This window comes from Camelus bactrianus, chromosome 16 (genome assembly GCF_048773025.1).
Source record: "Camelus bactrianus isolate YW-2024 breed Bactrian camel chromosome 16, ASM4877302v1, whole genome shotgun sequence".
NCBI classification, from domain to species: domain Eukaryota; kingdom Metazoa; phylum Chordata; class Mammalia; order Artiodactyla; family Camelidae; genus Camelus; species Camelus bactrianus.
The window spans coordinates 46086406-46100099 of record NC_133554.1 but is presented as its reverse complement, the minus strand read 5'-3'; the positions used below and the strand labels follow the sequence as shown (position 1 = coordinate 46100099).

The 13694-nt window shown below is 43.6% G+C and overlaps 1 protein-coding gene across 4 annotated transcripts in view; it reads left to right on the top strand.

The window, feature by feature from the left end:
- The window catches only part of MARCHF10 (membrane associated ring-CH-type finger 10), an 88497-nt gene that overhangs the window by 33278 nt on the left and 41525 nt on the right, over window positions 1–13694 (top strand). For all 4 annotated transcript variants that reach the window (XM_010956006.3, XM_074343440.1, XM_010956005.3 and 1 more), the window contains one exon: window positions 13069–13240. In XM_010956006.3, the coding sequence (XP_010954308.2) occupies window positions 13069–13240 (172 nt within the window). The remainder of the gene's footprint in view (window positions 1–13068; window positions 13241–13694) is intronic.

The window sequence follows — 13694 nt, the reverse complement described above, 5'->3', positions numbered from 1 at the left end:
CTGCCCAGGCCAGAATTCTGGAGATTCTTAGACTCCTCCCCCCGCTCCTTCTCACACTTCACAGCCATCAGACGCCAAAGCCGAACTGTCTCATCTCTTCTCTCAATCTGTCCACCAGCACCTCCCTTTGCAGGGCCTTGTCTTTTTTAATTGCCTGGATTATTGTAAGAGTCATTTCCCTGGTCGTTTTGCCGTCATCTCGTCCCTTCCAGCCAGTCTCCCAGGCAGCAATAAGAGTGATCCCTCTGTATAACACAGATAAACAATAAAGTCCTACTATATAACACAGGGAGCCATATTCAATACCTTATCATGGCCTATAATGAAAAAGAATATGAAAAGAAATATATACCTGTGTATAAACTGAATCACTATGCTCCACACCAGAAACTAACACATTATAAATTAACTATTTTTTTTAAAGTGATCCTTCTAGAAGCAAATTGGATTGTGTCATTCTTCTATTAAAAGTCCTTTAGTGGTTCCCCAGTCTCCGGGATCAAGTTCAAGCACTTGAGCAAAGTGTTTGATGGCCTTGATGGCCCTCAAGGCCCTTAATGGCCTGACCGTCAACTCTGAGGTCACTTCCTCTAGGAAAAGTGTCCAGAGCTGCTCCTGGGGGGGTCAGGTGACTTTGCTCTGTCCCTCCTTTGTATCCCCATAATGCGGTCTGGGCTCAAGTCCACCTTGGGGTACACCTTCCTGTCGGGCTCCTCCTTAGGCTGGGAGCAGGCACTGTTTATTGTTGCTGACAGCACCCACCTCACAATGGGAGCTTCATGAACATCTGGCGGCTGACAGTCACCAGAATGTTTTAGGAATGTGCACCCACATTGAGGTTGTAGCGACAGACACCCAGCAGCCAGAGCGGGACTCCTCACCTGAGCGAGAGGAGAAGGCAGGTACTGTTACTCACAGTGAACACTCTGTGACCTGGCCTGAGATCATTGGGAGGAGTGTGGTTTGGTGAGGCCGCCAGTGTGCAATGGCTAGTTTGGGCTTGAAGATTGAAACTGCAAGCCACCATCTGGAAGCCTCCTTACTGGTGGTGACCAAAGTAACCAGAATTTCCTAGCCTACCGCTCCCCAAAGGGACAGGTGGCTGCTTTAAAGCTCCAGGTTAGTGCCTTTTGTCAGGTAGGAAAGAACACAGAGACAGAAGCAGCTCTCCGTGGACAAAGGAAACTCAGAACAGTCCCAGGTGACCCAGGACTCACTGGTACTTTATAGGAGGTCATCGTACTGTGGCTGAATACAGACACAGTCCCACCAGACGACCCACTAGACTGAATGGAAGATTTCCTCTGTGATCAGATCACGGAGTCTGGAATAGCTCGTGTGCAGACCCCTCTGCGGGAAAACCAGGATACCAGAGGCCTGTAGCAGCAGTAATGCCACAAACAAATAATAACTGTGTCTGGGCAAAGCCAGCAATGCTTCCATTCCCCTTCGTTTCTGTGCTTTGCTGGAGTTCCACCAGGTGATTTTAAAATAGGGCCAGAATGTGGTCCTGCCTTTTCAACAGATAAGCAAGACTGCCTAGAGTCAATCCTTCCACAGGGTGATTCTGCCACACGGCCGGGCAAGACAAACACCATTGTTATCCCAGCTCAGTGAAATTATGGGTGCTGAGAATTGGTGGCCTCTGAACCAAAGAGTTCCCCGTGTTAATTGGACTCAGCAGCTCAGAAATTGCATGAGAGAAGATGATAATAAACTGGCTTTTTTCACATTTAATGTGGTGCTATGTATTTCAGTTTACGACATATTATTAAAATTCCTTACTTTTAAAAAATAGTTCTAATTGCTTTTTAAAATAAAAAACTTGTTAAAAACCAATTAAAATTCAGATATCAAAAATTAGTATTTTCTTCATTAGCAAGACATGACTCTTCAGTGCCTACCTGCATTAAACATAATTTATAAATACAGCATTTCATCCTAAGACCTTTTGTTTTGTCGATAACAACAATTGCTTTGTTTGTTAAGGAATTATGTAAGTCACTGGTGTCCAAGACGTTGTTCCATCAGGTGGTGTGGGGATATAGCCATGAATAAGCCATGCCCCCGCCCCGCCCTCAGGGAGTTCCCAATGAAATAAGATGTTACACAGATGCCTGCGGTTCAAGACAGTATCTGATGAGTGGCATAAGAAGACTGGGTAAACCTGGGAAAACTTCATAGAGATGCAGATGTTCAGCGGGATCTGAAAACATGGGCAGGAAGTGGGGGTGGGGAGCCGAGGTGGGGCAGACATTACAGGTGGAAGGAATAGCCTAAGTCAAGGAGAGATGGGCACATTTGGGAACAGGTGAGCCACCCAGTCTTCCGGCAGCACAGGAAATGTGCATCAGAGCTCCCCTCCCTGGGGGCTGAGTCCCTATCCCTCCCGCACCCCTTCCCCAGGATCAGAAGGCAGGAGGGTGCCCTTCCTGCTCCCTCATGCTGCTCTCAGACCATTGCTCCCCAGGCTCTGTTGGAAACACCGTCCACTGAGGCTGGTGCTGTTTTATTTCATCAACCCTCCCTAGCACCACCCCTGCTGTCTCCTGACCACTCTCCTTTATTCAGTGAAGAATCTGTCCACCCCACCTCCTGATCTCCAGCCACAATCCCAAATGACTTCAGCATCCACCTGGATGACCCAGCCACACCTTGGCTTCTCAGCTCCCGAGGCATCTTAAGTGCCCCGCTACATCCCGCTCTGCATGCCCCACAAGGGCACAGCTGAGACTGCATCATCGACCGAAAGGTCTCCATCTCCAAAATCTGCTGATCGCCACCAGCCTTCCTCTTCTACCATGACATTTCTTCCTCCTCTCAGGGACCTCTGGTCCTCCCCCTTTGCCTTCTCATTGTCTCCTCTGAACCGACTTTCCCTTCCCAAGCAGCCTAGGTTCTGTGCTTGATCTTAATCAAAAGGGAAGTTTTTGGCTTTTCCACACTGCTCTGGTGAAATCCTGCCCATCCACCATCTATCTCTGGCCCTGATCCCACGCCACCAGTGACTGCTGGAGAAAAAGCACCCACCTTTGAAAAATGGTGTCCCTGGAAGGTCACAGCCACCAACCTCCTAGTTTCTTTGGTCAACTCTCTCTTCCACTTCAAGCCTCCTTCCCTCTCCCCAGTCTTCAGTCCCTCCTGTCTTCCACCCCAAACCATAGTGGTCCTCAGATGGATGCTTCCTCAGCTCCCTGCTGTCCAACCCACCCACCCGCTTCCTCCTGCACCACCCTCCTCTCACTCCCACGCAGTTCCCAACCTGGCCCCCTGCACTCAGGACCCCACCTCCTCACTCTCCTCAGGACCCTTACTCCATCCATCATATCCATCATCCCTTCTGCTCCTGCATCTCCAGCTCTGGACCAGAGCCTTCCCAACAGCATTTAATCGTGATCGAGGTATCCCATAAAAAACTTCAAGAAAGCAACAGAACAGCCCTTCCTTGATTCCCACATCCCCTCCACATACTTCTCCTTCACAGCCAAAGTTCTCAAAAGAATTATTTACGCTGACTGATTCCACTTCCCCACCTCCTCCTCTCTCCTCAACCCACTCCAATCTGGCTTCCCCACACATCCTTCCGCAGAAATGGCTCTTTGCCAGATGACTTCCATGTCTCTGATGCAGGAGGGTCTCTCTCAGTCCTCAGCTTGCCCGCTGACTCGGCAGCTTTGTCTCACCTGGTTGCTGGATCCTCCTCGAAACAACACGTCCCCTACGAAGCCACATTTTCCTGGCTCCCTCCGCACTCCTTGGAGGCAGCTTCTCCTCCTCCTCCTCCATCCTTGGGCGGCGTCCTGGGATCCTTCCAGGCTGGTTCTCTTCTCCCTCTCTCCTGAGGAGGGTTCATCCTGGTTTTGAATCACAGACCTCTTAGGCAGTAACGGTGACCTCCCTACGTCCTCTTCTTGGAATAGCATTTTCAAATGCATAAAATAAGATGCATAGGATTTCAAAGGAAATCACTTTTACTGAAATAGTCATCAAAGTATTTTCAGAGATCTGTGACTCAGTAATGTACGTGCTGCTTTATTAACACATTAAATAGCAAGTGATGGGCATAAAGGGTATTTTGAGACATCTGCAACAAATTTAATGAAATGTGAAAATATCTGTGATTTCCATGGGTGACAAATCACAGGTACTGCTAATACTGCTGTGGTTTGTTGCCTGCATTTATAAATGAAATGAAGGATATGGTTAGACTTCAGCGAGAAGTTAGTGGAAGTAGAGATATAATTTTTTTTCCCCATCCACATTCATGGTCCACCCCAAGAAGCCCTGCTCTGTCCATTGTCCTCAGGCTATCTGCCCAAGATGTTACCCGCCAATGACTCCCAAATCCCCATTTCCAACCCAAGCTCGCTTTTGCTCTCCAGATCTAAATAATGAATGGTTTCCTCAATAATGTCTACTCGGATGTCTCAAACTCAACAGGCACAGAGCTAAAGCTCCCAGCCTGGCCCCTTGCTTGTCCTTTTGTTTAGCAACATCCAAATCTGAGGTTTTCCTCCTCTCTATCATATTCACCTCGTCACCACATCCCAGCCACGTCCTTATCCTTTTAATCCATCTGTGTGTTCGCCTCTGCTGTCACCTAGTCAAGATACCGCAGAGGCCTCCTCACAAGTCTTCACACTTTCACTCCTGCCCCAAAGCCCGCTTTCCACACTGCAGGTGGAGTGATGTGCTCAAAGACTCAAGTCGAGAGCAAACCTGAATGACCCAATCCCCATTTTTGGTACAAGCTGAGCATCAAAAAATGTGATGAGATAACTGAATAAAATATATCCTTGAGACCATAGTGATGATGATGATGATAAACTAACAAAGAAAGAAGAAGGCAGGAAAGGAAAGTTCTTTAGAGAAGGCCAGCTACTAATTGTAGGAAAAAAAGACAGAATTAGACAAACTGTTGTTTTGCTGCCCCAATGGAATTATCAATTCAAACAAAGCACACCAAAAGATGCTAAAATCATGGGGTAGAACATGTAATCAATAAGCCACTTTGTGTCAAAGAATCATCCCACATATTACCTGCTAATTACAAAAGGGGAAAATGTATTTTCACATTGGAGAATCTGGCCATCGCCACCATAGCCTATGGACCAAGCACCATTGTCAGGCACTGACGTGATGTTATAGAGAGAGATAACACATCACCTATAGAATATTCCTACCCAAAATGATTAACCTGAAGCTTATTATAAAGAAGCCATCAAATTCAGAACATATGACCTGCTAAGAGGGTGGGTCTCTTCCAAACAGTGAAAGTCATGAAAAGGCAAAAAGGGCAGAGAACTAAAGAGACATAATAACTGCATGCAATATGTGTATCTTGATTGGATCATAGATCGAAACAAACAGCTAAAAAGACATTTTTGCTTGTATTGTTTGTTTTTTGAGGGGGAGTAATTAGGTTTCCTCATTGATTTCGGCTTGGAGGAGGTACCGGGAATTGAACCCTTGACCGCTTGCGTGTTGAGCATGCGCTCTACCACTTGAGCTATGCCCTTCCCCCTAAAAAGACATTTTTGGAACAGTTTGAATATGCTCTATATATCAGATAATGTTATGGACACATTAAATTCTCTTGGGAAAGATAATAGTATTGTGGCTTTGTAGGAGAATGTCTATTTTGATAGGAGATGCATGTCAAAGAATTTAGAGGTAATTATCATGAAGTCTGGTCACTTTGAAATTGTTCAGAAAAAGAATATATATAGCAAAGAGAGATAGCAAATTGGCAAGGTAAAGGGTAATGGATGTTATTTGTACTGTTCTTTCATCTTCTCTGTAGATTTGAATTTTTTTCAAAAAAAAGTTTTTAAAAAATGAAGTTGAAAAAATTGTAGAAAGGTATCTATTGATGCAAGGTATTGTTAAGCAACAACATGTGTATATGGTACAATTCTATTTTTGTAAAAAAAAAAAAAACCAATATTGAGACAGATGCATAGACATATGTACTAGGGTAATGTTAGTTGCTATAACAAAGGGGCCAAAAATGTGATGACTCAATCAAGATACAAGTTTATTTCTTACACCTGTGACGGCCCAGGTGGGCTGAACCCAGTCAGCAGGCAGCTCTCCTCTACTAGGACTTTCAGGGACTCAGGCAGCTCTGTTGTCTTCAACACGTGACTTTCCAACTTGTTGCCTTTCCAGCTGAGGTGCAGGGCCAGAGATGATCTCTGAAGCAGACTGCACACATCAGTGCTGCTCCCACTCTAATGGTGAGACTTTGCTCCTGAGGCCACACCTAGTTGCAGGGAAGACAGAGTCATTCAGTCCCAGGTGGGCAGCCACATCCCAGCTGCAACTCTTCTCCCTTGAGAAGGGATTTCAGTGGAAGCTAGTAGGTTTCCATCACAGTCCTTTAAGTAGGGTCTGAAGGAACTCAGAACAAGCTATTTGCAGTTTTTATTTCAAGGTTAATGGGGTTTTGAATGTTGTAAATGTTCTCTCTTTATCTTGGTCTTTATTTTTCCATTATGAACATGATTTTTTTTTGGCAATAAGAAAAAGACTGACACTTATAAAAATAAGCCATTGAAACTACAGAAAGATTATTTCTTTGGCAAATTTTCTGGATGCTTGGTTTTCTTCCTCTGGAAGAAACATATAAGCTAATCTTCAATACCATATTAAGCATTTTTCTACTCAGAAACCTGTTAGAGCCTATTCTCCATCACGTTGACTCTCAATCCTTTGCTTGAATCTCAGAGGCCCCCATGTGACCCCATCATGCCAGCCAGCTTTATTTCTCACCTCTCCTCCCCACATCCTTGGCTCCGGCCACAAGCCTCACTGCCTGAGGATGATGTCACATTTGCTACTCCATCCATATCTTGGCTCGTGTGCTGCCTCCAGCCTAAGCCAGTTCCTACTGATCCTTCAGATACCAGAAAACACCACCTCCTTCATGAAGCCTCCCTTGACTTCTCACCTTTTTCTGTGAGTTCCTTTGGGATTTAGAATTGGTGCCACCCAATGTATCACCTAATTAAATGTTGTTTTGCATTTTGTTAGTACGGTATACATCACATCTCTCCCACTGTGAGCATCTTTACATGGGGCTGAAGACAGAGTAGGTGCATGTGATGCTTTTCAATAAATTCCCATGTCTTTGAGGAAGAGCTATTTTCATGGATAACCTCCATCTCATGGCCTAGCCTTTTATGTTCTTCAAATGCTTCCTTCAACTAAAAGGAGACTATGAATTCAAATAAAGGATGAAGGAGAAATACATCGTAGCAAAACCACACCTGAAAAATATCCAACTGAAGGTAGTCTCAACATACCACTCAACACTACACCTTAGTACTCAAATTTTTTAAATCCAACAATATTTGATCCACATGCCACTTCCCTCCCCTCTGCCCACCCCCACAGAACTCCATTTCAGAGAACACTACACACCCTTGTCCCCAGAAGCACGGCCACCACCCACGTAAACTGACAGCGATCTCTGCAGCACACAAGGGATTCACATGCATTTAAAGGGATACCTAGCAAAGGTCATAAAACATGTCCTGTTTGCCATTTCGGTAGCTTGCAGTTCTGAGTGTCACTCAGAGGCCCTTCCCAAGTGGGATGGATCATCATCAAGAGGCAAGTCCTGATGGGGAGGGTAGAGCTCAGTGGTAGAGCATGTGCTCAGCATGCATGAGGTCCTGGGTTCAATCCCCAGTACTTCCTTTAAAAAAGAATAATAATAAATCTAATTACCTCCCCCCAGAATAAATAAATAAATAAATATTGTACCAAAAAATTTTTAATTAAAAAAGAAGAAAGTCCTACGAACGTCCCACGTGCCTCTCCTTCAGAGAGCAGACCCAGTGGTGAACAAATGCAGTGAAGACTTTAATCATGGAGGCCACTGTTGATCTCAGATCAGTGTCTCAGGCTGGGTCATTCCAACTCGCTGGCACGAGAATCAGAGAAAAGATGGCAGGCGGGAGAGAGTTCTCTACAGACGTTGTCAGTAGAGACAAGTGCTGGTGAAATGCATGCTTGTGGCAGCCCAGCTAACTCCCAAAAGCTTCCTGTGGCTTTTTTTTTTTTTTTTTTTTACCATGCAACACAACCTTTCCTAACACTTTGAACAGGTTTATCTATTACTGAAACTTCTTGAGCACAAGGGCTTCTACTGCTGACCCTGGTCTAGCCCAGCCCCACCTGGCAGCCGGGTCTTCAGATGGGGTTAAGCAGCAGTTTGATTCAGATGAGTGATACCTGAATCCAAAAAAACCCTGAAGGATGACTAATCACTTCTTGGTTGTTCAAGTTTACAATTCTGGTAAGCTCAAAATTGTCCTGAACATGTGAAAAGATTTTGCCACTCTTAGATTTTTTTCTTTTGTAATGATTACTACCCAATTTTTATTTATTTATTGAAGTATAGTCAGTTTACAATGTTGTGTCAATTCCTGGTGTACAGCATAATGTTTCAGTCATACATGTACATACATACATACATAGATTTTCATATTCTTTTTCATTGTAGGTTACAAGATATTGAATGGAGTTTCCTGTGCTATATACAATATAAACTTACTGTTTATCTATTTTATATATACTAGTTAGTATCTGCAAATTTTTAACTCCCAATTTTTCTCTTCTACCCCTTTCCCCACCCCAGTAACCATAAGTTTGTTGTCTATGTCTAAGTCTGTTTGTGTATTTTTTTTTAAGATTCCACATATAAGGGACATCATATGGTATTTTTCTTTCTCTTTCTGGCTTACTTCACTTAGAATGAAGATCTCCAGGTCCATCCACATCGCTGCAAATTTTTTTTTGTTAATGGAGGTACTAGGGGTTGAACCTAGGACCTTGGGCGTGCTAAGCATGCGCTCTACCCCTGAGCTATACCCCTCACCCCCCTCCTAGAGTTTTTTCTAGAAGAAAGAATGTTTAACTGGCTTTGTCATTCAACAGTACTCTGTAGAACATGCTAACTTTGTATTCCTTGAACGCGTAAAGGTGTCCATCCTGCCCAGGGTGCTTTTTAATACAAGCTGCCCTCAATTCCCTAAGGTGGTTTTTGTGTTTGAAGCATAGTATGCATGTGGACTTTGGGGACAGGACTCTGAAGATATTCATTTGCACCCACAGTCCCTTGCTTGCCCTTCGTGTTTTGTTCCTGTTTTGAGTGCCGTGCTTCACGGCCTTGATCAGTCTCTTTCATAATCTGATGAGAATACTTTATTTCCAATGCAGTAAACACAGTCTCTCTCTGGCATCAGCCTGACGCTAGTCTTTGCCTCTTTACTTATTCACAGCAGTCATGTCCTGATCTTTGCGCTATGTCAGGAGAGCCACTCAGCTCAGCCTGCCCTCACATGACACAGGGCAAAACTGGGTTTTGTCCACACCAATCAGGATTCAGTGGCGCCCCCTGGGGGCGGGAGGGAAGTGGCTACCAGCTGAGAACCAGTTCCCTAGGTCTTGGAAATGTGCCAGCAGGCAAGAGCTGGAAAATAACTGGGTCTCTGCTGTCCCTGACGACTTTCGTCTCCTTGCTCTTTGGATCATCTCTGCTCATCGTCACCCCACCCTTTCAGATTCAGCATCGCTAGGTCCCAATTTAAAAATCTAGTCATTCTCCTCCCAGACGTATAAAAGAAATTTATGGTTGCCAATGGGGAAAGGGGGCAGGCAGGGAGGGATAAATTAGGAGTTTGGGATTAACAGATACACACTACTACATATGAAACAGATAAACAACAAGGACCTACTGTGTAACACAGGGAACTATATTCAATATCTTGTAATAACCTATAATGAAAAAGAATCTGAAAAAGAATAGATAGATAGATAACTGAATCACTTTGCAATACACCTAAAACTATCACCGCAGTGTAAATCAATTATACTTCAAATAAAAAAAATCTAGTCATTCTCACATCTCTAAGGAAATGCGTCCCACCTCCCAACCCTTGGGTCTCCATCTTCCAGGAGGTCTAATTAGAACCATTATAATGTTTCTAAGTCACTACTTCAGTGCCCAGGGCCATTTACATCCCCTAATGTAAGTCCCTTCTCTTCCCAGTCTGAGTTTTTCTCTGAGGTTTTGAGAGATTCTAGCTCTGGGCAAGGTAATATCTCTCCTTTATTATGAGTGACGCCAAAAGAGCAAGCTGGGGCTCTTTGGAAAATGTTAAGTACAAAAATCATAATACTCCAGAAAAATATTAATTTTAACAATAACTTCTTTAAGTTAGCATGGCTTTATTAGGACTTTCTCATCAAATTACCCAGAGAGAACTAAAAGTCTACACATGTATTACGTAGTTTCTTTTTCTTTAAATGTTTCAGGCTTTGATTTTGACAGAGCTGGTTTTCTTCCGCTAAGGAAGAGCGATGTGCTATTGCCTCCACCTCCACGTGACATTTCAACTTAGGAACATAAGGGGGAAGAAATGAAAATTGTACTTACTCTTCAAAATCACAAGAGGAAGAGACATAGTTTTAAAATCAGCTTTAAATCAACAATGTAATTTTTATTGTTTGATCATCTTTAAACGTTGTTAAATATTTGCGTTTAGTAAAACGTTAGCGCTTTACTGTCTGAAAGAGAAATTATATCATATTTTCTTAAGTCTAGACTAATGTCAGCTGGCTATTTATTTATGTGACTATCATAAATTTTACAGCCTTTGGAAGAAACCAAGAGTCCAGTGTAGGATCTGTGCCACCTCTCTGTCCATCTCTCTTTGAAAGAGGTGAAAACCCAATAGAATTTTTCAGTAGGGCTTTTGGTGTGGGTTTCAACAGCAGGTAGTTAACATTCAGTAGTTAGCTGAGCTCCAGAGTCTTAAATCCTACATCTTAGTGCCATAATGAGTTACTACAACTTCTTCCACACAAGGATCATCCTCCCTGGATAATTTGATGGGCTTTCATAGGAGAGGATAGATTAGAATGACTGAGGACATGAGTGGTCATAAAAAGTTGAAGTGATTTGCTGAAGATAACAATGAAGCAAGAAGGGAAAGACCCAGTAGCACATTCGTAAATATTATAGTTCTTGCCATTGTGGCTTTAGTTTCTAACTGAGAAAACACCCACTTCCGGCTATAATTTCTGGACTCAAGAATGACTCCTAACTGGAAGTAAGATTGATGGAACCAGGAACCAGAGAAGGATGTACTGGGAAGGCAGGTGCACAACTCCATACGTAGTAGGCGCAGTTTAATTGGCCAAGCTTTCTTTCACTTTTGGTGCTATGAAAGTATGAAGTATAATGAATGGGTGAAGAGAGGATAAATACATGGCTTAACACCCCACCCAGTAAAGCGTCTCTTCACCAACTCCTCCCAATTCACCACTGCCTGGGGCAAGCAAAGAATTCTAGTGTTGGCTGAGGGTGAAGGGGATGGACCCACCAGTAACAGTGGACAGTAACAATCACTGCTCCTGAGGCTGTAACCATGGACATTGGTAGTCTTAGCCCAGAGCATCTTTCCTGCCTTTCAATTGGCTGAAAAATAGATGTGTGAGCCGGCTTCTCCATTCACTAATGTAAGTTGTTCATGTTGGGCGGTTTGTGGAAGAAATTCTGTCACATGCTCACTGATGCACTTCCTGCCTATGACAATCTGAGGCATCATAATTAAAATTTGCCCACATTTCCTTCTCTGAGAATGGAAAGCCTATCTCATGTTCAGAAATGACCGGATGTTTCATCGCTGACATTTCAGAATCATCTTCATCTGAAGATGTCTATTAAATTCCAGAATCAAAAGAAAAAAGGGAGAACAACCAACTCATTATGTCTTTTCCTTTCGCCCAACCTTTTATCTGAGGGTGGTCTGTTTTCTGAAGATGTAGGGAGAAACAATAATTATTTGTTTGAAGGCTGTATCCAGGCTCTGAATTACAAAACACGGTTTATAACCTCGGAGGATAATGATCTGCCCACCTGTAGATTTGTCCCAACTTCCTTAGAGAAGACTGACAGGTAGGGGACTTTTCCAGAGTTTAGTTTGTCTTATGTTGCACCCCGTAATTCAAAGCTATTCAGAATATTTTCCTGAGTCAGGAGCCCTAAAATGAAAATGCCGCAACTGTCAGCGAGAACGGAGAGCAAGATCAATACAAATTGCCACCACTGGGGAGGTGTGGGGGACACTAATTTAGCACTCTGTGTCTGCAAAGGACTCCGCTTTCAGAGGACTTTCCAGTGCCGGTCTACTGTGCAATGTAGTATTTCGTGCCCCTCCCCCCAGGCAGGAGGGGAGGGAACTTTGTGGTTTTGTTTGTTGTGAAGTACATCCTAGCAAATCATATTAACACCAGGATCCAAAACCATAAGGCAGGGCTTAAGTCACCCTTCAAGACCAAGTTTCCCCCAGTCATTTATATTGTTTTCAGTCATTTCTTGGATAGGCGTTAAGTGTGGCAAAGTATAAAACTACTGAATGCCTGGATAATTTTTATTGCATCTGCAAGGCTGTGTTGAGGTATTCTGACTCTGCACGAGTCATGGTTTGTCCTGACTTATACAGATTTATACTGACTTCTTTATGGAAGACTGACAAGTGGGGGCCTTTTTAAAAGATTAATCTGTCTTATGTTGCACCCAGTAATTCAGAGTATCAACCCGAGGTCTCATTTATGCAGTCCCAACACTCTTATCTAAATTTCCTTTTCATTGTCAAGTGTACAATTAACATAAGGACCATTTTTCCTCCTCCACCCGCAAAGTAGTTCAAAATAACAAATAGCAGCAAGAAGTTTAAAAGCACGGATTGTTTCTCCTGCTTTCTCATATGTAGCTTTTCACATGAGCTGTTTATTGGTCATCAAATTACTTAAGGGTCAGGAATTCATTCTTTTCATAATGTTCTACAAAATAGACTCATTAACTTTGCTATTATTTCTAAATTGATACGCCCAGTCCATGAATATCTGACTGGTGAAAGGGCACACTGAGCTGACAGGATGCTCCAGTGTCATTGCTGAGGGCTTGCTGTATTTGGCCCGTCTCTTTCTCCTCTGCCCAGCAAAGATGACCTATTTAGCCACCAATACTCAGACACCTTTCATTTTTGGTAGAGTTCTGGTGAGGAGGATCCTCTAGCCGAACCAAGATTACCTACCAAGAATTCTGCATATAAGAGCGATTCCAGACTTGCAGCAATTGACCAAACATCAGTCAAGCAGAAACACAAAAGTACCATGACTCCAAAGAAATCAGAGAAAGCGGGCCCCAGCAAACCCTTTCCAGGTGAGTGGCGGGTTTATTGAAATTCACAAAATCTAAGATCCTGGCATCAGAGATAATGACAACAATCAAATGGGGTGGGGGGATCCCTTGATGACACCTAGTGTTTCCAAGTGGCTAATTCAGGTTTTGGAGGGTTCGATGATGGTACACAAGTGATAAAATGCATTGCAGAGTAGAACCTCAGGTCAAGGAGGTGTGAATTATGCAGAGCAACTGTCTCCACTGCCCACATTTTCTGCCCAGTCACTGGCTTTGTGTGGCCCCAGCCTAGAATGGCTGCTTTTTCATCTTCTTCACCCTTCTGGGGGGATAAAGGCATTTGGCCCCAGGTATCAAGTTTTATGACTCCATCCAGAGCATGAAGAGAAGCTTTCAAAAGCATCTGAATTGCATAATTTACAGCCGAGAAAGAGAGTAATAAAGTCTCCCAATTCTGGGGTTGTCCTCTCCGGGG